The sequence below is a fragment of the Camponotus floridanus genome, unplaced genomic scaffold (assembly GCF_003227725.1).
Source record: "Camponotus floridanus strain SB8 unplaced genomic scaffold, Cflo_v7.5 scaffold34, whole genome shotgun sequence".
Classification (NCBI taxonomy): domain Eukaryota; kingdom Metazoa; phylum Arthropoda; class Insecta; order Hymenoptera; family Formicidae; genus Camponotus; species Camponotus floridanus.
The window spans coordinates 1,632,864-1,652,549 of NW_020229481.1; the positions used below are offsets into that span (position 1 = coordinate 1,632,864).

General features: G+C 44.5%; 2 protein-coding genes across 3 annotated transcripts; one reads left to right on the forward strand and one right to left on the reverse strand.

The window, feature by feature from the left end:
* The first annotated feature begins 280 nt into the window (after positions 1–280).
* Positions 281–2,080, forward strand: LOC105252193 (putative nuclease HARBI1). Of its 2 annotated transcripts, XM_025410762.1 has the most exons (4): positions 281–776; positions 857–1,106; positions 1,279–1,414; positions 1,472–2,080. In XM_025410762.1, the coding sequence occupies exons 2-4, from the start codon at positions 900–902 to the stop codon at positions 2,044–2,046; spliced, it is 918 nt and encodes a 305-aa protein (XP_025266547.1). In that variant the 5' UTR covers positions 281–776; positions 857–899; the 3' UTR covers positions 2,047–2,080. The 2 variants fall into 2 exon arrangements, with proteins under 2 accessions (XP_025266547.1, XP_025266548.1); XM_025410763.1 differs by lacking the exon at positions 281–776 and having other exon boundaries at positions 843–1,106; positions 1,279–1,384; positions 1,472–2,079.
* A 7,273-nt stretch (positions 2,081–9,353) lies between these two features.
* On the reverse strand, positions 9,354–17,840 carry LOC112638647 (putative nuclease HARBI1). Its single transcript, XM_025410725.1, has 3 exons — positions 17,574–17,840; positions 17,372–17,470; positions 9,354–9,971 (listed from the first exon to the last, which is right to left on the reverse strand). The coding sequence occupies exons 1-3, from the start codon at positions 17,787–17,789 to the stop codon at positions 9,354–9,356; spliced, it is 933 nt and encodes a 310-aa protein (XP_025266510.1). The 5' UTR covers positions 17,790–17,840.
* Positions 17,841–19,686: the final 1,846 nt, after the last annotated feature.

Genomic DNA, 19,686 nt, shown 5'->3' on the forward strand with positions numbered 1-19,686 from the left:
TAAAAAAAACTTTTTTTCATGCAAATAAACTTATTTAAATAAATTATTTATATAAGTTCACTCATTTCTTATTACTGTTCTTTGCGAAAATCTAAATTTTATTTTTTGTAACATATAAGTGTTTGTAATTTTTAAATTTAATGTTAATTAATATAATTAATATAATTAATAAATTATATTAATTAACATTAAATTTAAAAATAAATAATACTTATAATTTAAAAATAATAAATTAATGTAATTTGTTTTTAATTAATAATAAATATTAAATGACGAACTATTTTCAGTATTACATTTTAATAGTTGCAATGAATAACAGAACGTAATATTAGTTTATTTCATTTTCAGAGCATCAATCATGTAACTTTTCCCTAAGAGCAAAAATGTGAAAAGTGAAAAGTTTTGGCAATTTCGAATTCGGCAATTTTATTTATCAAATTCACGAAAAACTTTTCATTTTTTACGTTTTTGCTTTTAGGAAAAAATTACATTGATGCTCAGAATTTGCTCCTTAAAACATATGAAAAATATCCCTAATATATCCTGTAGAAATCCTTAGGATGTTCCACAAGATGTCCCTGGATTTTCCAGAGGCTAATATATGGCTATCATTTCCTCTTCCCGAGGACGTCCAAAGAATATCCACGGATAAAAATAGGATATCCTTAGGATATCCTACATGTATATCCTGGATGGTCTTAGGATGCCCTCAGGATATCCTTGTGCTATCTGGGCTATTCCATACGCATTTTAGAATGCATCGAAGAACATATATCGTAAATATTGATTTATATCTAATCATAATAGTAAATAATATTTAGTATTTAAATTTATGTATAATTAACTATTTTTCCAGGAATTGGAAAATATAGTTGGACCTCTGATTATACAGAGAGAAAATGATATATCATTATTTATCAAAAAAACTATTATTAACATTATGGATTATAGCTACTCCAGAAAGTTTTCGATCTGTTGCAGATAGATTTGGTCTTTCTAAATGTGTAACTTGGAAGATCTTTAAAGAAGTGGTTTGGGTGTTAAAGAGAATAATGCCACGCTTTATAAGATGGTCAAACGATGTAGAATGTGTAGAAAGTGAAAGGGCATGTATCTTGTACTTTCCAATTTACAGAATATTATGAATGCTTGCTGCTCTAACGATTTTAATTATTCCAAGTTTACTTATTTTTTTAAATCTTAATTTATCTTGCAATATTTCGTATCTATCAAATCATAAATACTTCAATATTTTTTAAATTCAATTATCGATTTCAGATTTTTCGAATGCGATCAAGAGGATTTCCAGGTGTTGTAGGGGCTATTGATGGCTGTCATATCCCAATTAAACAGCCGCCTGGAAATGCAAATGATTATTACAATCGTAAAGAATTTCATTCTATTATTTTGCAAGGTAAAATTTATGTACTTTTTTGTCAAGCATTTTTGCAATGATTATATTTCATTATAGGTGTTTGCGATCACACTGGAAAATTTATCGACTGTTTAATCGGTCGGCCAGGACGTGCACATGATGCGGCAGTTTTTCGAAGCAGTAATATTTATGGCAGACTGATAGATGAAGCAAATCCTTTGTTACCTTCTCAACGACACATTATAGGTGATTCCGCATATCCATTGCTCAAAAATGTGATGACTCCATTTCGAGACAATGGAAATTTAACCCCAGAAAAGTCTATGTATAATACTACACTTTCCTCAATACGATCGATAATAGAACGTGCCTATGGATTGCTGAAAGGAAAGTGGCGAAGATTAAAATATCTTGATGTGAAAAGTATTGATATGGCAAATCATATTATTGCTGCCGCATGTACTCTTCACAATTTTCTTATATTACATAATGAAATCGCAATAAGAGAGAATGTGAACATTGACATTAATATAAATATTGAGCACGAAGATTATAACAGTGATGAAAATGATAATGATTTTCAAAATGAGAATGGACAAATGAAAAGACAAGAAATTGCGAATAGATTGCTTCAACTGAAAAGACAAGAAATTGCGAATAGATTGCTTTAACTTAATTTAATTAATTTTTTTTATAAATGTATCAATATAAATTTAAACTCAGAAAAATAAGTTTTATTTTTATATCTTAATCTATAATCTTATAATATCTAATCTTTACAATATCCAATATATATTATATTTTTAGAATAAAGGGTATTTTTACTTGTGCAAAAAGATAAATTATGCAAAAATTGTAATTTCTAAAAAAATAATGTAAGATTAAATTAAATAACAACAAGTTTTAATTGTTTGATGGATTTATTTTCTTATTTATATAAAGTTATTTATATAAGATGTATCATTTACATAAGATATATTATTTAAGATATATTACATAAGATATATTATAGATTTATCATTTTATATTATTTCAGATGTATTATTTTTAGATTTTATAAGCATCTCCAACATTTTATTCCTTTTCTCCAAAATATCGTTTCTTTCTTTAATTAATTTATTTCTTTCTTGTAGTGCTATTGTAACTTCTTCTATTTGTTTTGTAATTAAGTCTTTTGAACCTTGATTTTTTTCGATATTTTGCAATATATTAATTTTCTTTGATTCTAGTTCAATTATTTTATTTCTTTGGTTATATAATTTTCTTTTATTTAATGATATGTCTTCATTTGAATCTCTCGTCGAAGCATCATGAAAAGTTGAATCTCTCGTCGAAGTATCATGAAAAGTTGAATCTCTCGTCGAAGCATCATGAAAAGTTGAATCAGTATTAGAAGTAGAAGAATATTCATCAAGCATATTTGATGGTCCCTCCATGCTACTTTCTATATCACTGTCCGAAACATGATCCGACGCGTCATAAGATGATGAAACAAAATCAATATAATTTGACAAACATTTACATAATTTATTAATATCATTAAAGTGTTAAAAAGATAATGTTAAATTTGGTAATGAAAACCTGTGCTTAGAAAGATCTATAGCTTCATAAAAAGGATTTTCGTGAAAAGGTCCACTCTCCATAGATGATATTCCTTTTTCAAAATTTACAGACTTGTCTGCATTAAAAATTTCGTCCATCTCACTATAAAACTCCCAGTCTTCACGGCCTCTTCCAGTTTTCTTTTTATTATTTTTTATTCGCTTGTAAGTAGATTTCATATTTCGTATTTTTCTATCAATGCTATGAGCATTAAGTTTGGGATATCCCAGTTCCTTCATTTCAGTTTCCATCTCCTTCCAAAGGCGACTTTTTTTAATTTTTGGATTGCGGAATTTTGGCGCTCGCCTGTCTATCGCAATGCTCAGTCCAGTGTATAAGTCGATGAGTACTATATATATGGAGTTTGGTTGAAGTGGCCCTTATGCGGCGTCTACAATGAGATTTTAAGAAGACTTAAGGCGTAAAGGCCCTCACACAATGTTAGAGAACAGGCAATAAGAGGTTTGTTTGCGTCGTATGCTCCAATGTATTCCAGAAAGCACTTGCATCACAAGTAAGATGGCGGTTAGAGCAGATGAGTTCATGTGCACCAACGTTTGGTGACACGAACGGACTTTGCCCGGTGTTGCTTTAGAGATTAGAAACACCAAGGAATGACGCCAAGAGGTCGGAAAAGAACCGGAGTCGAAGATGGAATTATAGATATCTAGTAAAAGCGAGAGATATTCTTCTGGTAATAGAGAGAGCATTTTATTATCTATTTTATCGAAGCCTGGAGAAGTGTGAATCTTTAAGTTACGAATAGCTGAAATCAGTTCCTGAATATTAAAAGGATCATCAAATATTTTGCAAGAGTAGTTTGTTGGAAAGTCATTAATGGAAGAAAAAATTTAATTGAAAACAGATGGTAGACAGAGGGAATCGATAGCATCCTGGATGGAAGGAGGAGGAACGAGGCTGAATCAAGGGGACAGTGGGTACTTCAAATTGACGAAATCTAAATCGTCCGATAAACCGCCATTGTTAATGAAATAGGAGTGTTCGGGTCGAGCCTACCACAAAACTCCCTCCAACCCCTCCGTCTCTCCGTCTTCAAAATCCTTCTAGTGGTTACTTCTTGCTTTTTAAAGGCTAGATAATTGGAAAAGGATGGACATCTCTTAAAGACGGAGAGAAGTTCGCGTCGCGAAGTTACCGCCTGCTGGCATGTATCGTTCCATCATGAAGCTGGGGGGAAAATTTTTTTCCTATTTTTTTGCGAAGAATACCCTTCAGAAGTGTGTGATTTATCAGGGCAAGAGGGCCACTGACAGAGAAGATGATCCGTAAAGTAAGTGTATCACTGGGAGAACACAGTGCAGAGTCTTTGAGAGTTTCCCTTAACAAATCCAATGAAGTGCAGAGGTTCTCGACAAATCGTTTGTCTAGTGGTTTTGAGTGCTCGATTCTATGAGAGAAAAAATTTCTTTTTATAGGAATGCGGTTGAAAATAATGGTAGTCAGGAAATGATCAATAAAGGTTTGTTCGCGTCGCATGCCCCAACATACTCCTACTTACTCCAATACGCTCCAATACGTTCGCGTTACCGGAATTAATATGGTGACTAGGTGTTCGCGTCGAGATAGAACATATTCTAAGGAGCAATTAGGAGCATGCTCCATGTGCCTCATCTTCGATGGTGGTGCAGTTGGGGCAAATGTGTGTGCATGCGTAATATATAAAATATGAATTGATGGATAAATTCTTTAAACAAAAATGCATAACAAATTCTCTATCTGTACATATTGGCACTGTATGTTCAACATAGTCGGTTATGCATGTTCTAAGTCATCGGACGAAACCTTCATTTCAATAATTGCGTTAACAGCAATATCTGCAAATATAAATTATATAAAATTTAATAAAAATGCACAAACTAAAAAAAAGGCGAATTTAAAATAACACCAATCTTTAGAAATTATATTAACACAAGATTAGAACGCTACATCTTCTTAATACTCACTTTCTATTTCGTCATCGTTTTCATTTTCAAAATTATTAATAGTCAAGGGTAATAGATTTTGTTCTACAAATTCATCATTAATATTATCAATTATAATATTATTAGTAGTAATACAAGGAGAGTTCTAACCCAGATCCTCTCAAGGGGGGTGAGGCGCGAGGGGAACCGCGGTGCGGGGGAAGTGACGTCACGCGCGGGGAAGGAGGAACCGCGGCGCGCGGTGGGTGACGTCACCTGCAGGAAAGGGGGATCCGCGGTGCAAACGATAGACGAGGGGGTCCGCGCAAAGAAGACGGTGGTGTGAGAAGGACAGTGCTACGTGTGGGAAAAGGATAGTGCTACGAGTGCGACAAGGATGTCATCAGCGTGGGACAAGGACGCATAGGTGTGAGAAGAACAACGCAAAGGTAAGTGAGCAATGAATATATAAAAAAAAAGAGAACGATAATATTCTAAGACAACACATGCGAGAGAGAACAATAGCGCGAAGACGACGAGTGCGAGAGAGAACGATATCGCAAGACTTACAATTAGCGCGCGCGGGAGAGAGAGAGAGATTATTCTAATCGCGAGAGAAAGAGATAGACTTACAACTAGCGCGAGACTTACAATTAGCGCAACGAAGACATCGCGATACTTATAACTAGTGCAAGAGAGATGCAGATATAGGAACGCAAGGAAAGGCGCATAAATAATTAGATTTTTTTAAATTAAAATATATATAAAATTTATTAAAAATGTGTGTGTGTGTGTGTGTGTATTTTACAATTTGTGTGTGTGTGTGTGTGTGTACTTAAAATTAATAAAATAAAATTTTAAAATATAAAATATAGGAAATTAAAATATAAAATATAATAAAATTAATTGGAGGACGGTGCACTAAGCTAAGGGGAGGCCGCTCTAGGGGGGCGATGTGTCGGGCTGAGGGGGCCACTCCTGGTCCTCTCGTCGACCATTCATATATTCTCGTAAACTCTGAAATTAAACATAATAATTGTAAATGTTTTAAATTTATTACACATTAGCAAAAATATTTTTACCTTCAACGTTTCCAAGTCATGTCGTAGCTTATTGTCATGCACATCTTCTTCGAATTTTTCTATGCCTTTCAATGATTCAATATCTTTACATAGTCTATTTCCGAAACATTTTACTGTAGTGTGATTAGGATCTTCTCTGTACATGCACCAACTTATACCACATTTTTCAACAGAGTTCGCAAAATATTTTCGAGATTTGAGAAATCTCTTCAATGAATTTGTGCGGGGTTTTTTTAAGCCGAGCTCTTGATGTCTTATAAATTGAATGATTGAAGTTTCCAGATTCTTCTTCGAAAGTTGTTCCCGCTCATACTGAAGTAATTCTTCAACATCACTAGTCCGAAAATCGAAATCAAGTTCCTTATCGGATGATTCTTCCTTCGCATACAATTTCTTCCATTTCGCTCTCCTCTCTCTCTCTCAATCTCAATTTTTTTCGCCACAACTGGATCCATCCAATCATCATCATCATCCATATCTTCATTGTCGATGATAACGTCGTCTTCAGCCATTGCACTAACGTAACACACAAGACTAACGAAACGCAAAGAACAACGAAATAATATTCTAATGCCGCAGACTCCTCTTCATTATATATCTTTTAATATTTTGCGTCTCATTCCAACTAGAGCATCGCGTCTCATCTACCTTAGCATTTCTTTACACCTTTAGCGGAGCGTGTTAAGAAAAATTGTAAACTATTCTTATTTGTATGAAAAGAAAGAAATAAAATCATAGATGGAATAAAAATAATTATTTATTGCACACATCGTAAAGAATATCATTTATAGCACATGTTAATAATTCGCAATCGATCAATGATTCGCTGTTAACATCACTCTCGTGTATCGTTTTTACAGCATCGCATACAGTAGTAATATTACTACGTTGTAATACAGTTTCAAATTGTTTAAATTTTTCATTAACGAGATACGTATTCTCGCATAACCAATTGTGCATATGATCGATACAATTTTCAAAATTAAATAAATGTAATAACGTTTCTGGTTTCATGTACAAAGAATTACCACATAATGTGAGTTTTACAATTTTTGATTGATATATTTCGATCGTTAAATCTCCAATCCTTAATGGGTGAGCAGTCGATAGTAGAAATTATTCAACGACTGCTTGCTTCCGCATCAACAAATTTCACGTTGAAAAAGGCAACACTATTTGATTGCCTCGATTATTGCCGAGAATCAGTTCCATGTACGATACAGCTCCAACGCTTATTCAAATGTTCAAATACTTGTATACGACGTCGGGGTTAGAGCGTACCTTCTTCCAAGTATGCGAGCCGCACAATGAGGTTGAATACTACAAAATATAAAATATAAATAATTAGATTAATATTTAAGAAAATTTTAAACAAATTGAAAAATTTTTAAACGATTTAAACTTACATGTCGCATTTCTGCTTCTTATACGGCGGAGTTTCACCGTTTCGAATCAGAACATAAAAATTCATATCGAGTTCTTCAGCGGTGAATTTTTCACACGCGCGATTGATGCAATACTGCAATCGTATTAGAATTAATATCAATTCAAATAGTATCGTAAATTGTGATGTAGAGGGGATTATTGCTGACGCAACATTTTAATTTCCTCCAAAATTTTGTCCTGCTGATGTACGGCTGCGATGACATCATCATCTTCAGAACAAAGATTTAGCTGAATTTGTTAAAATCGAGCGCCGATTTACGGCTGCTCTTGATGCAATCACGCTAAATTTTTCAAATGTACGTGAAATGAAAACGCGAAATTTTCAAGGTTAAGATTCACATCGGAACAAAGATATAACCGAATTTGCTAAAATTGAGCGCCGATGTACGGCTGCTCCTGATGCAATCATGTTAAAATTTTCAAATGTACGTGACAAATAGTGAAAAAATAATCGCCAAGGTTAAAATGTGTATCATCCCTAGACAAAGATTTAGCTCAATGCGCTAAAATCGAGCACCGATGTACGGCTGCCCCTGATGCAATCACGTTAGATTTTTCAAATGTACGTGACAAAACGCGAAATTATCAAGGTCAAATTGCACGGTACTACGGGGAATGTTTTGTAAGATGAAATCATTCTAGAATGTTAAACGATGATAAAACATGCTAGAATGTTAAACGATGATAAAAAATGCATGAGACGGTGTATAAATCATGATAGAGAGACACACCCCACCAGTAGATAAAGTACAGTCATTAGAAACGCTAAATTTCGCAAGTCTACTACAATATGGATGAGCAAATTTTGCGAGAGCAATCCGCTTTGCTTGATTCGTTGGAAGACTACATTGTGTGGGAGCAACGATGCGGTGAGTACATCGAATCGTTGGAAGAGTAAAGTCGAATCAAACGACCGCGATTATCGATCGGAAATCGACAATCGCTAATTGCTTAGATCGCGCGTCTCGAAGGGTTGAAAAATTCGGTACGTGGACGTTTCGTACACGCGGATGCCGGATGTAGTGCGCATCAAAATGGACTTGTGTGGCGCGAAATTGATACGGCGTTTGAGAGTCGCGTATCGATTGGTGCGGTGATAAACTATAATCACATCGAACCGCGCCAATTTCTCGAAGATGCCAAAGACATTGTGATAGGATAGAACATGCAGGACGTTATGAAGAAACATTATAATGTAAAAGTAAACACTATATTCAACAGTGAATTTGTGACCGGAGATAAACACGCGAATAAAAGTATTAATACTAGAAATTATGAACTCTTTCGCACATCCGATTTACGCGAGTGGTACGAACGGCGTGTTATCGAATCCACCTTAGCGTCTCTGGAAGAGTTTCAGGAACGTGATAGTGGGTGGGCTTTGTCGCGAATACTTAATTTAACTGTAAATATAAACAAGTATAATCCTTTGCGCGCGGGATGTCACATCAAATTACCGCGGGATATTATGATGAAGAGAGCGGTGATTAACGTGCAATCAAAAGACAATGCGTGTTTCGCATGGGCAGTGGTCGCCGCTCTGTATCCCACCGAAAGTCACGCAGAACGAGAATCATCATACCCGCATTAAGGTGCAATTTCACGCAGCGTCAAAACGCTAGCGGCTCTCCCCACTCTGGTCCCCTCGGTCGACGCGCACTCATCGATGCGCATAAAATTAGCCTCTCATCGTTTTGTCGCTTGAAGTTCGGAGAGGCCTAACTACAGCGAAAAGTAGACGTGTTTGAATCGTTTCAGTAGTTCCAACAATTTAAAAAAATGATATAACTTTAGGATGTAATTTTTCTACTGCTCAATTTGTGATAATATATTATATGATATATTTATATACGTTATATATTTTTGTACCTTATTTATATATAATATACTACAAAAAATAACTCAAATGTTCGTAATAATACTTCTTTATTTATGTCGGTTATTTTGCCAAGGCACCTCTCCTTCACTATAAAAGTAATCGCAAAATTCATCACGCATCTGAATGCAGTTTCGCGCACTGGTATTCGAGCCACAATGACCGATATCTCGAAAAGCGCAGCCATCTTCAATGATACTCCGCCAAGAATCTGGTGTGAAACTATTTGGATCATCGGCATGAATTTCATCTACCATACCCGCAGAAACGTATGCATTTTTGCCAATGTCGTCTTTGCGGATCCAATTATGCAGACAAACTGTCGCCTGCACCATCAATTTAGCATTTTCTGGGAAAGCAATAATTGGTTTGCTATATATTCGCCACTGGCTGGCTAAAATACCGAAAGTATTTTCGATAAGCCTTCTCGCACGATTTAACTGGTAGTTGAAAATGTTCTGTTCCGGTGTCAGTCCGTTCTTGCTTGGATAAGAGCGAAGCAAATATGATTTTAAAGGAAACGCTTCGTCTCCCATGAGATAGTATGGCAAAATTCGTCCTCCTGCAACAGCTGATGGCTTCGGTACATTCATGCGATTTGCATTGAAGTTCTTGCCGATAGCACTGTCGAAAATACCTCCATCGCTTCGTTGTCTATACGCCCCGATGTCAACGAAACGGAATACATAGTGTGCATCACAAATGGCCATCAATATAAATTGCCTTTATTTTCAATTGTGACGTCCTGCTTTACGCCTATATAAGCGTAACGGCGTATAACGCCGAGCGCCTGGTCGCACGGCAACCTAGGCATGCAAGTACGCGCGCGGTAGCGCGGGCATACAGGCGCCGATCTTCGCGCAAGTGAAATCCGGCGAGGCGCATATATAAGGCCGACCACGGCAAGCCGAATTCGAGTCTCAGCTCGAACCGACTATAGGGTCAATAACACTATACGTCAATCAGCTAGAGTACTCCTCTTTTGGAATTGGAAGGTAAAACTTCCAAAAACATTCGCCGCCAGCCGCATTCCTCGACCAACGTCGACGCCCCGATCACCCGGACCACTTCGACCGTCGTACGGTGCAGCTGCCGAGCCGAGGAGAGGAGAGTATCCTTCACCTTGTTGCCGTGGACACTGCAGCCAATCGACCTGGAGCCGCCTCGCTTCACCAGGCCACCAAGGGAGTTGCTAGCCACCTAGGACATCAGGGTACGACGATACACTTCACCACCAACATCCTGGGCAGTTCCAGCGGCTCTATCTCCTCTGCCTCCATCTCCGATCCACCGGACAACCCAGGGGACGCAGACCACCGCAGTCAGCCGGACACAGAGGAGTCCAGGTGACGCAGCCGCCGAAATCAACGGCGGACCAGGAGACCCAGTCCGATTCCGATTGGGAGACGCCCACGAGCACGGCGGCCACACAGACGGAGCCACCGAAGCGCCGCAAACCAGAGGTGGACGTCAACAATAACGTCGACAGCTCCTGGGGACCGCTCCTGTATACCAAGGCGACTCCGCGGATAACGTATCGCGAACGCGTGCAAACCAACGGCCCTTTTCAGGGCCATGTAAATAAAAGATTGTAGAATAAACTGTACATATATACCCATACTGTGAGTAACTGATTTAAGCGGAAATCTCGTCAACCTTGCGGCCAGTAGAGCATACTCTTCCGACTAAGATTGAACGAACATGCAACCAAACGACGCCATACAATTAATGTTCCCCGGGGACAAACCCCCCGGAGTGCAGGTACAAGAGTTACGGCAACTAAGCCGCGCGCAAAATTCTTAAATATTTTATAGGCGGAGGACAATCGCCCCCCCCCTCCCGCCAATGAGCCGAGCAACAACGCGCGCGGTGGGAGGAAAAAACTTCTCCCCTATCAGGTACATTTTGATAATAGTATTGCCACGGCTGATTGGCCGAGGCAATTTACTTCTAAGAATATTGCTCTCACCCCCGGGCCAAACGCAAGCAGTAATAGTTATAAGAATTAAAAAAGACCCAGGGGCGAGCACGCAGCAAAAAAGAATTAATAATAATAAAAATAAATTCAAATAATTTTTTCGCGGCATTCATACTCGACTAAAATACAATAATGGTTTCGCGGCATTCACACTCGATAACAAAGAGGCCCACACAACATGCAATAAACATTAAAAATGGTCAAAAAATAAAAAGATGTACAAAAGTTAAAAACTGTGGGCAAGACAACAACTAACTAATAAATTACGTGGCATTTACACACGACAACAAAGAAGACTTTTATAACATCACGATGGACGCTAGTGCCGCTCCTACTCGGTGGATCCGCGCCGGCGAATTGCGCGAGGGGGCGTAGCGAGCGCCTCAACAGAGGGGCGTGAAGGGGCGGCGTACGCCAGACACATGCTCCACATAAATGTCTCTGGACCAGCGAATGGAATCCGAGACAACGAGACGGCAACAAAGAAGCGTATGCACTGCCAATGTGCAACACCCGAAGCACCGCCTCGTTGGTCGGATCCCACGAGCCCAAGGAACCGACGACGAAGGCCGTCACGACGCGGTACCCTTTGCGCTGGAGCGCCTCTGCTAGGGACGAGTATTTGGCAATTTTCCTCGCCCTAGCCTCCTCGAACGACTGCCAAAGATTTTCAAAGGGCACCGTGACGTCGCATATGACGACGCACTTGGAGGGCTCGTGCCTGACCACAAGGTCAGGTCGTAGCTCCCCAGGTTCCCCGTCGATTCCCTCAATTCGCCGGTTCACTCGCTTATCCCCCCGGCATCCGGCAAGCCTTCCAGAGGCTGTGCAAGGCGACGTCGTGCCTCAGCAGAATGGACCCCACAATAATTTAGTACATGGGGAAGGGTCTCGGCTGCCAACCCGCAACTCCGAGTTTCGGTCTGCCTCCCCCCAACGGCATGCACCGTTGAGAGGGAAGACATCAAGTTTGACTCGGTGTATGAATCGCCAGTCGGCGAAGCGAGTGAAGCTGCCGCCGCAGACGAAGTGATTGCTCACCCCAGTCCGCGACGGCACCTCGAACACCTTCCCCTGGTCCGGTTTAGATGTTAAGGTGTGATAGTAATATGCCGCCACCGCTGAGCGCAGACGGGTCACCACCTGGTTGCGAGCACCAGGTGGGACTTTTACCGCGTCGCCCCTGGGACCCCGGCACTCGACCATCAGCTCCTCGGTCGCTTCACACCACCGCCACCGAAGGGACAACCTTTCGGACTGCCTCCTCGCGGCATCCCTCGCCCTCGATCACAGGGAGGATTCACCCCCGCCTCGCAGCCTCCCCTCGAGCGAGCCCGAGAGGAAAGCTGCGATGTCCTCGTTGGTCGGAGATTTCTGACCGTGTCGGAACCAGCCGTAAGCATACGGAAGGCGTGCGACACGGACAGGATATCCGCGAGGTCAGCTAGTAGTCCACAACCCCCAACTCTCGGGGGGAGGTAGACCACGTCCGCGCTGGCTCTCTGCGGGAAGTTGAGCCAGGACTTGGCCATCCGTCGGACCTGCAAGTCGGCGGCCTTTAGGGGCTTCTTCCCCACCGTGGCCCCCCGCAGCAGAAAATCCAACTGTGGCAGGATGTTGGTTGCCACTACTTCCAGTTTCTGCCACGGAGCGAGGAGGGATTGGTCCACCGCTCGGAGATCCTCAAGGAGGCCCCCGATTGTGGCGAATGATGTTTGGTCGACCGAGGACCCGGTCGGGACACCCAGATGTCTGTAAGACTCCCCAGATGACAGACAATGAACGGGCTGCCCCTGGATGACGAACGTCGTCGGCAGGACCCTGCCGCCAGAACCTGCAGCGAGATGCAGGGTAACACATTTGGCAGGGTTGAACCGCAACTACACCGACGACGCCGCGCCCTCCGCGACGGCCGGAAGCCGTCGCATTCCCTCAGGCGAATCTGCGACGAGTGCAATGTCGTCCGCGTACGCCACATCGCCACTCGCTGTGGCGAGAGCCCAACAGATCAAACCCCGCATCGACCGCGGTAACTGCACGCAGTACCGAGTCGATAGCGAGGTCGAATACTACGGGCTCAGCGGACAACCTTGCCGCACACCCGAGCGAATAGGGACAGGAGTGGTGTAGCCCTCGGCGGTTTGGACCCGCGTGGAGCACCCGTCATATATAGAATTCGACACATTGACGAGGCCCCCCGGCACGCTGGAGCGAGCGAGAGCGCGGCGAATCGCCGCGTGCGGGACCAACCCAAACGCATTGGATAGATCCAGCCACGCGACGACCGCCTGCCGTCGAGTCCGCCGGGCATCAGTCAGGATCTCCTGTAAAACGAAGTTGTGTTCGAAACACCTCTCGTCCCGCAGGAATCCCTTCTGATCCGGACAGAACTTGTTGTTGGTGACCGCCCATTCGGTCATACGATGAGCGCGGCAAAAAGCTTGAGGGCGGTGCCTCCCAGCGCGAGATGGCTTCTCCAAAGAATCGCGGTCCCCTTTCTTATACACCAATACGGTGTTGGAGGTCTTCCAAGACGCGGGGACTGCCTCGAGCCGATAGCACGCGTTAAACAGCGCGATGAGGAGCCGCGCCCCCGGATCCGCTCTACGGAGGTCACGGTAAGTGATACCGTCGGGACCCGGCGCAGAGTTCGTCATACGCCGGAGCCGACGGTCCACTTCTCGCTCCGTGAAGGGATCCATGAGGTACGCAAACTCCCCCCCATTGACCGAGGGGTCAGTGCGCTCCCCCTCCGCGCCGGAACCGTCCAGGTCTTCCCCTCCGCGATACAGTCGCTCGAAGTACGCATGAACCCGATCCTTCGGCACTTGGCAGAATTCTGCGGGCCCCTGCAGCACTTCTCGGACCGCCTTGCGTCGGTTCGTCCTATACAGCGCCTGCAAACGCGTGGCTTCACGCACCCAGCCACCGCGTCCTTCTCCCGACTGCGGAGGGCCAGCCGGTGCCGACCCTCTTCCCCCCTTACACTGCCGCCGTCCCGCACCGACATCCCTCCCTCGCCGCGCCGCACTCCCGCCTCACGTGACCGAACCGGACCGTTGCGGACGCCAGACGCATCCCTGTCGATTCTCCCCGATGCCTCCTCCCCTAAGAAAGCCCCGACCAAAGCCGCAAATTCCTCCAGGTCCGCAATCGAAGTGACGGCCTCGGCACGCCCAACCAGCACATCGCGTCCAGCCACGCGCCAGTCTGCGTAGTCTCGCGACTGCCGCAGGGGCAGACCGGCCACCGGATGGCTGGGCAGACGGGCCGGCGACACGCCGCGGGCCTCGGGGGTGCTCCTCGCCTCTGTTGCTCCTCGAACCCGCCGGTGTCTCCCTGCTTGCTCCGACGCCGCCGATTACGCGTCCTCCTCGCCGACGACCCATCATCCCAGAGACACTTACCGGAGCACTCGGATGGCCGACGCTTCCTGGTCCTCCAGGTCGCTCAGCACGCCCTCCCGGTGCTCCCTCCACACTGGTCCTCTGAGGTGGGATGCCCGCTCCAACCTCTGCAATAGCGCGAACTAAAGTCCGCTGAACTTGGTCCGAACACGGTCTGAATAGTGAATTTAAATTCATCGGCGCTTGCAGCGGGGAAGGGCCGGACACCGGGCCCCGTCCCGCGGCCGCCGGACTCCTGCCGCCGGAGGAGCCACCGCCCAGCCGCCGCCTCGCCCTTCTCACCAGGCGCACTCTCCACGGCTCATCCTCCTCTCCGCTGTCCCCCTCCGAACTCCTCTGCGCTACCTGCCGCCGCTCCTCCTCCCCGGGTGGTGTGGGGGTCCTCTCCTCTCGACACATCCGCTGCTCAACCAGACACGGTGACACCTCCGCGATGGTGGGGAGGTGGGGGGGACGGGGCGGCGTGTCCCGTCTCCCCGTGGGGAACCCCGTGGACATCACGGGGGACCCACACGAGACTGTCGTCACCGTGTTGGTCGTCAGTGTGGCAGGCGCTGACGATACCGCGGGCATCGCTGGTCGTGTTGGTGGCGACCTCTGGCCCCCCATGGGATCGCCGCGGATGTTCTGCGGCGGGGTGGGGGTGCGTCCTGTGGGGGGCGTGGCCCCCCCCTCCTTCTGTCGCCCGCGGTGTCAGCGCTCAGGTCGCGCATCGCGGTGCCGGCTTTGCAGGTGGTGGATGCCAGCTGGGCCCCTGGGTTCCTCTTCTTCTCCGATGTTCTTCGGGGCCCCCGCGATGCACTTTTGGCCGATGGTCTGACCTGTATCTTCGCCTCCGTTGCGCACTTCGCGGCCGATGCGCTCGCCGCCCGAGACTGGTTCCTGGTTCTGGGCCCCGCCCGGGTGGTGTTTGGCGGGGTCCTCTCGGGTGACCTCCTCCTTGTTCCTCCTCTCGCCGAACGTGGGTGTGTCGTCGGCGGACTCCGGTGATGGGAGGGGGGGCCCATGCATCGGCCTGGACGCGCCGCTCTTCTCGAGAGACACGCTGCTGGACCTTCGTCTCCTGGGATGATACGTGGACTCCGCCGAGCTGGTGGTGGTTGGCGGGGCCACGGAGGTCCTCCAGGATGTCCTATTCGCTTCGCCAGATGGCATGCGAGGCGATCCGCGTGCTTCTCTTGACGCGGGAGGCGAGCTCTTCTGATTGGCTGCGCCGCGCTTCAATGTAAGCCTGCCTTTATGTTGCGGATGCGCCTTAAGGCCTGTAGTTGCGGCGGCCGGTGCGCGGCCGTGGCGCTCCTCAAGATGGCGGCCGTGCCACCTGTCACCGCTGTTTCCGCTACTGGTGATGTTGCTGCTGCTGTTGTGACGGCCACCGACGGCGATGACCTGCACGTCGACGGCCCCGGTGCTACAGTGACGCGTACGAGGGGGACGTCCTCGCCGGTGGTATGGCAGATGTGGATGCTGTTGTTGCAGGTGGTTTTGTCCTGTGTTGTCCGCCGCGAAGCGCAACCTGGGTTGCCGCGAGTCGGACGGGCGGCCCCGCGATGACGCCCCGGCGGACGCCGACGACCTCGGGGCGGAACCCGCCGCCGGCCGGTCCCGTGCATTTGTAGACCCACCGGAAACATTTGTATTGTTATTGGAGTTATTCGCTTCGTCCGTGCTGCGACCCGCTCGGCCCCGGGGAATCACGTGTTCTTTCTCGAAGTGTACCTTGACAGGCCTTACGCGGTAGATCCCTTACCCGCGGAAATTGCACTCGGAACATTTGTATGTAATAGTATCCCCGGGGTGTTTAGCTTTGAGGTGTTTTGCTAAGTGGGGTGGGTCGCAGAAGTTGCCCCGTGACTTTATCTTCGGGTTCTCACTCAACCAACAGCGGAGGCATTGCACCCTCGCTGGGAACGGGTATGGGAGGACTACCACCTTTGGAGACGCGGGCATTATTATAATTTAATTCTAATTTATTATTTAGCGACTCAATGCCTTTTAACAACAAATAAAAATAAAATAGTGGGTGGGTCGCGCGGACAGCGCGCGCGGGGCGCGAGGGCAGCGCGCAGCGGGCGGACCCGCGAGCAGTGGGTCTCGGGCGGAACCCGGGGCACACCGCCGTCACGCACTGCACCCTCGCACCGTACGCTCACCGCAGCACCACGCACTGTGCATAACTATTCTGTCACGGAACGACATGCACCTAACCTCACTACACGGATCCGAGCACTCCACGCGTTAGCGGCACTGGAATACGCGTAAACGAGGACACCACTTCCCGGTGGAACACTCCCGCATAAATATCACACTACACGACCGATTGCACTCCGGCTCGCTTTTTTATTCGATACAATCTAAGGAAAATCTCGTCCCGATCACCCCGTATAACGGACAGCCTGCATAAATATTACTTTATTACTTTATTACTTTATTATTTTATTACTTTACTTTATTACTTTTTTATTCGATATATATAAATATTACACTTAAGTGTGAGTCCAAGAAGCAGATTTCGGATATTCATTGTAAGTCAGCCGCTCCTCGGGCGATCGGGACGAGATTTAAACGATAGTACCGGAACAAATTCGGTACATTTATGCGGTTTGCATTGAAGTTCTTGCCGATAGCACTGTCGCCGAAAATACCTCCATCGCTTCGTCATCCCTGTCACGTACGCCCCGATGTCAACGAAACGGAATACATAGTGTGCATCACAAATGGCCATCAATACTACACTATGAGCATGCTTGTAGTTGTAGTACGTGGAACCAGCATTGGGACACTGGAACAAAATTAGCCAGTCATTATTTTGAAGACTGAAAATATAGTTCACCGATAACTGGTACGGTATTGTGTGTCAGGCTATTAATACTATGAATACATACTTGAATTGTTACATGTTTTCCATCAATGGCACCAATGCAGTGAATGAAATTGGACAATTCTTCAAAGTCATTTGCAATTTCGAGCCAGTTTCTTTCCGACAATGCTGACGATAAAACCAAAGGACACAAATTGCTCCAAATTGCTTCGCATGTCTCTCGAATAATATTACATACTGTTGTTACCCCAACTAGATACTGGTATGACATTGATGTCATTGAATCACCAGAAGCAAGATACCTAGAACATTGCAGGGATACGAAGATATACAATATTTAAGCAATACCAAAGCAGTGAACAACAGTTTCGTGTATAAAATTTGCAGTAATTTAAACGTTTACAAACCTCAATGTTATTACCAAACGTTCTTTCGGTTGTATGGGCTCTCGAATAACATTTTCTTTTACCAATAGTGGACCAACAATCAACAACAATTCCTCCAATTGTGTTGCGGACATTCGGAAATAATTGTGGAATCGTACTCCATCCTCTATGGTCAGTTTAGGAATCGACACATAGTAAAAACTGTGCTCTGGACGATCCTTTAGATACGGTGCCACCCAGTATTGCTTCTTCCTGTACGGTCTCTTCTCATTTTCTTGCAATTTTCGCATAATTGCACACAACACCAGTATTCGTCGTTTCCTAACCTCTTTAGCTATTATTGACGGCAATGTATTTCGCAATGTTGCCGACAAAATACTGTTCGGGGAGTTTAAACGCACTTCGACAGACATCCTTAATTTCATCAGTTTCATACACGAATTAAATCTATAGAAAAAACGATTTAAAAAATAAGAATACAAATCCACAACGATTAGCGATTTGTCGCTCCATGAAAAAGTAGCGGGAGTTTAGCGGCTGGCGTTTTGTCGACGGCTTTCTTTCTCCTCATTATTTAGGGGAAATGTACTACAGAGTGGGGGTAGCCGCTCAACTGTATCTAGCGCTTTGACGCTGCGTGAAATTGCACCTTTACACAACAGTGCTGAATCTCCGAGACATTGAGTTTCCAGTGACTGTGAATCAAATTAAGAAATTTGAACATACAAATGACATTTCAATCAATGTGTACAGCATTGAAGACAAGAACAGCATTGTCCCGATATGTCTTTCGCAACAGAAGCGGGACAAGCATGTCAACTTGTTGTACATTGAAGACGACAACAGCGTGGGACACTTCGCTTGGATCAAGAATTTATCCAGGCTCGTGAGCACGCAATTGAGCAAACACAATGGTCAAAGATATATCTGCGATCGGTAAGTTTAATTTATATTATTTGAATAATTATAGGTTATACACTTTGTTACATAAATCTTAATTAAAATTTTTTTCTTTTACAGATGCTTGCACTATTTTAATTCGGACGACAAGTTTTAGTCGCATACGGTCGACTGCGGAACCCCAAACGATTCCGCTGTCCGATTGCCGAGCGACAAGGACAAGTGGCTATCGTTCAACAACTACAACAGAAAAGAGCGGCTTCCATTCATCATGTACGCCGACCTGGAATGTGTTCTGGCCAAGATGGAAGAAGAAAAATTATATCAACACCATCGGGTATTTAGTTTAGCTTGTTATGTACATTGCTCATACAATGAATCGTTATCAGCGTATCATTCGCGTCGTAGCGTTGATTGTATAACATGATTCGTCGCAGACCTCAAAAATTTGGCGTTACGTATAAAAAATATTTTAAAAACAAATGTCCCCATAGTAAATTTAACGTCCGAAGAGTGGGAGAAATTCCGTAGCGCCACTCAATGTCATATATGCGAAAAGCCGTTCGCGCAAGACGATATACGCGTTCGCGATCATTGCCATCTGACCGGGCGGTACAGAGGTCCAGCACACTCAAATTGTAATCTAAATTATAAAGAATCTTTTTGTATTCCGATAGTTTTTCATAATTTATCCGGTTATGACTCACACTTTAATATCGAGGAAATAGCCACAGCGTTCGAAGGGAAAATCGAGTTATTATCGATAACGAAAGAGAAATATATATCATTTACCAAAAATGTTGATCAAAGAAGAATAAAAAAATCAAGTAAAATTACGTTTCCATCGATTCCTTTAAATTTCTCGCATCGAGTCTCGACAAATTGGCATCA

Bases quoted from the DNA above. Each gene is read 5' to 3' on its own strand.
- LOC105252193 (XM_025410762.1), top strand. From the start codon at position 900: ATGATATATCATTATTTATCAAAAAAACTATTATTAACATTATGGATT. The intron at 1,107-1,278 runs GCATGTATCTTG...TATCGATTTCAG, and splicing joins AATGTGTAGAAAGTGAAAGG to ATTTTTCGAATGCGATCAAG. The intron at 1,415-1,471 runs GTAAAATTTATG...ATTTCATTATAG, and splicing joins TCATTCTATTATTTTGCAAG to GTGTTTGCGATCACACTGGA.
- LOC112638647 (XM_025410725.1), bottom strand. From the start codon at position 17,789: ATGACATCAATGTCATACCAGTATCTAGTTGGGGTAACAACAGTATGT. The intron at 17,471-17,573 runs GTATGTATTCAT...ATTTTGTTCCAG, and splicing joins GAAAACATGTAACAATTCAA to TGTCCCAATGCTGGTTCCAC. The intron at 9,972-17,371 runs ATCGGGGCGTAC...CGTTTCGTTGAC, and splicing joins ATGTATTCCGTTTCGTTGAC to ATCGGGGCGTATAGACAACG.